Genomic DNA, 2,904 nt, shown 5'->3' with positions numbered 1-2,904 from the left:
CGACCTCCTCGTCCTCGTCCTCGTCCTCGTCCTCCTCGTCCTCGTCCTCGTCCTCCTCCTCTCCCTCCCTACCCCCTTCCTCCTCCTTCCCTCCTTTCCTCCTCCTCTCCCTCCTCTCCTCTCCTCTCCTCTCCTCTCCTCTCCTCTCCTCTCCTCTCCTCTCCTCTCCTCTCCTCTCCTCTCCCCTCCCCTCCTTTCCTCTTCTCTCCTCTTCCCTCCTCCCCTCCCCTCTCCTCTCATTCCCTTCTCTTCTACCTTCTTTTATCGATCCTTCGATTTTGTTCAAGAGCTGTCCAGATCGCCTCTCCTGAATCTCTCAAGAAGAACGACAACATCGATGTCATTCGCCTCTTGACCTTCGGTCGAGTTCACAGGCAAACCATCTTCGAGACGGCATCATCTGCTGATTGACATGTCAGATACCTGCGGAGAATGCACCACTGGCCGATTTGGACAGGACCGAGTCAGGTGTGAAGGTGGATGGAAGGATAAGGATAGAGATATAGTGGAGGAGGAGGAGGAGGAGAGAAAGGGAGGAATGGGAGGAGGAGAGAGAAGAGAGAACAAGGGGGCTGGGGGTGTGGGGGGGTGTGGGGGGGTAGTACGAGTGAGGAGAAGGGAGAGGGAGGGGATGGTAACAAAGACGGGACTGAAATAAGAGGAGAACAGTCAAGGGGAAGAGGCTGTGGGACTTTGGGAGGAGGCAGGGCTGATAGAAGAAAAGGAGAGGAAGAGAAGAGGAGGTCACGAGGGGGAGATGAGGAGATGAAGAGAGGAGAAGGTCGAAGTTGTCTCACTTGCACAGATGTTCTTCGCTGAATCTGCGCTCTCTTTGCAGTCAAGCATCACAGCGTCAAGGAAAGAACCTGCAGCATCCCAGGGCAACAACGGGAAGGACTTGACGGCGAAGGTGAGAGGATGGTACGGTGCGACAGCGCGTGACGCTGGTTGAACAAGCTGCTCTCCCTGTGCGATGGCTCGAGGTGTTATGATGCCATCGCATGCGCTATCGGGGTGAGGAGCGGAGGAGGGGTTTGTCCTGCTGCTGGTCCTGACTGTTGTCTTGGGCTGCAGTTGTCGATCGAGGAGGTTGAGAACGAGTGTGAGTTTTCCTCCATGACAGTCGTGATTGTCATTGCTCGCTGTCTCCCAGCCCAGAATCTCTTGCTCTCTCCTCCTCCCTCTCCTCTCCTTCGTCTCGTGTTGTCTCCTGCTCCTTCTCTCATTGACATCACAACTTCAGTCTCTCCCTCCACCCTTGTTCTCACTTTTCACTTGTCAGGCACCAACGGAGCACACAAGGAGGAGATCATCATAATCTGCCGCATGTCAGCTGCAGGGTCAAACCCCGACAACCCATGAGCATGCTTCGCTTCACTGTTTCATTACAACAAAGAACACTGAACCATCATGCTTCTAACTCAACTCTTGCTCTTGTTCAGTTGTTCTTGACTTTCACTTCACAATCACCGTCCCGTCCCGTCTCGACCCATCACTTGCCCTGCCCTGCCCTGCCCTGCCCTGCCCTGCCCTGCCCTGCCATCCCCTGGGCTGTCCTTGCCTGCGCTAAACTGTGCTGTCCTCTCCTGCCCTTCTCCTTCTCTCTTCTCCGCTTCACAGGCTGTTATCTGAATCTTCATCGTCATCTTGTCCTTCGTAAAAGATTCGCTTCGCAATCTCTGACGTCTCCCCCTCCTGCTCAGCCCCCCCCTCCTCCTCGTCACCTTCTCCTTCCTCCTCTTCTTCCTTCCCCAGCACCGCTAGCCTGCTCCCCCGCGCTCCTCTCCTCCTCCTCCCAGCGTCCTGCTCCTCTGAATTCGATGCTGCTGACCACGTTGCAGGGCTGAAATCTCCTCCTGTTGCCGATGTGACTAATTGGGAAGGGGCAGGAGGAAGGAGGAGGAGGAGGAGGAGGAGGAGGTGGAGGAGTACGAGGAGGAGAGCAGGAGGGGTAGGGAGAGGGGATGATTCATACCGCATGCCACCAAGTCCCCGTGACGAAGGCCCTCTACCTCTGCGGCAACCTCGTCAAGGAGGGAGGAAGCAGCGAGCAGTCTCACACCTCTGAGGATGGGAGAGAAGGGTCCAACAGGAGCCATGGAAGAAATCAAGTTGCGCTCTCCCTCCTCCTCGAATATCCATGCTCCCTCCTCCGCCATCAAGTTTGCGCTAATCAACTCCTTGAGCCTGCAACCGGTTATCGTCATCGTTTCCCCCTTCCTCCTTCTCCTCTTCCCCCTCATGTTTCACCTCCCCTTGCTTCTCCTCCTCCTCCTCCTCCTCCTCCTCGTTCTCGTCCTCCCCTTCCTGGTCTTCCATCTCCTCCTCGTCCTCACTCGTTTCATCCTTCTTCTCCTGCCTCTCCTGCACCACAATCCTCGTCTCCTCTCCCTTCCTCTCTCCTCCTCTTCCCCTCCACCTCTTACCGGCTCAGATCTCTTGGGCTGCACAGTTCCTCTTGCAAAGTGATTCCCTTGCTCAGCACCAGCTTCGCGTCTGAGGACACGTTCCCCAGCACGATCGCGTGCTCGCACTTGATCTCGCTCCCTTCCATCACTGACACCTGAGCCAGACAAGCCGTCAACTCATCCTGCTCCTGCCTTCCCTCGTCCTTCCCTCCCTCCCTCCCTTTCTCTCTTCCTCGCTCTTCGTCTCATTTGATACCTGCGCGCTGTCGCCCAAGCACATACCATACTGAAACCCGCTGAAGAAAGTCTGAGTCCAGTCCAATCCTCTTCCTCTCGGTCTCGGTTCTGCCCGCCCCCCACCCCCCTAACTCCTCCTGCTCCTCCTGCTCACCTGATCGCTACTCGTCTCAACGTGCAGTTTGCGTCTTCCGTAAAGCTCAACGCATATCCTCCCTGGCCATGAAACATTACGATATGCCTTCCTCCTCCTCCTCTC

The 2,904-nt window shown here is 56.2% G+C and overlaps 2 protein-coding genes across 2 annotated transcripts in view; one reads left to right on the top strand and one right to left on the bottom strand.

The window, feature by feature from the left end:
* Positions 1 to 805: 805 nt before the first annotated feature.
* On the top strand, positions 806 to 1,362 carry GUITHDRAFT_111857 (hypothetical protein; the record flags this gene model as incomplete). The annotated part of the gene is made up of 4 exons (XM_005828926.1): positions 806 to 910; positions 958 to 1,014; positions 1,075 to 1,102; positions 1,283 to 1,362. The coding sequence occupies 4 exons, from the start codon at positions 806 to 808 to the stop codon at positions 1,360 to 1,362; spliced, it is 270 nt and encodes an 89-aa protein (XP_005828983.1).
* A 104-nt stretch (positions 1,363 to 1,466) lies between these two features.
* Positions 1,467 to 2,904, bottom strand: part of GUITHDRAFT_111856 (hypothetical protein) — a gene marked incomplete at both ends in the record, with an annotated part of 5,234 nt that continues 3,796 nt past the window's right edge. The window contains 6 exons of the mRNA XM_005828925.1: positions 1,467 to 1,561; positions 1,976 to 2,014; positions 2,063 to 2,187; positions 2,427 to 2,563; positions 2,665 to 2,715; positions 2,800 to 2,861. Coding sequence (XP_005828982.1) covers positions 1,467 to 1,561; positions 1,976 to 2,014; positions 2,063 to 2,187; positions 2,427 to 2,563; positions 2,665 to 2,715; positions 2,800 to 2,861 — 509 coding nt within the window. The remainder of the gene's footprint in view (positions 1,562 to 1,975; positions 2,015 to 2,062; positions 2,188 to 2,426; positions 2,564 to 2,664; positions 2,716 to 2,799; positions 2,862 to 2,904) is intronic.

Source organism: Guillardia theta (assembly GCF_000315625.1).
Source record: "Guillardia theta CCMP2712 unplaced genomic scaffold GUITHscaffold_55, whole genome shotgun sequence".
Taxonomy (NCBI): Eukaryota; class Cryptophyceae; order Pyrenomonadales; family Geminigeraceae; genus Guillardia; species Guillardia theta.
This window is presented reverse-complemented; position numbering and strand designations above follow the sequence as displayed.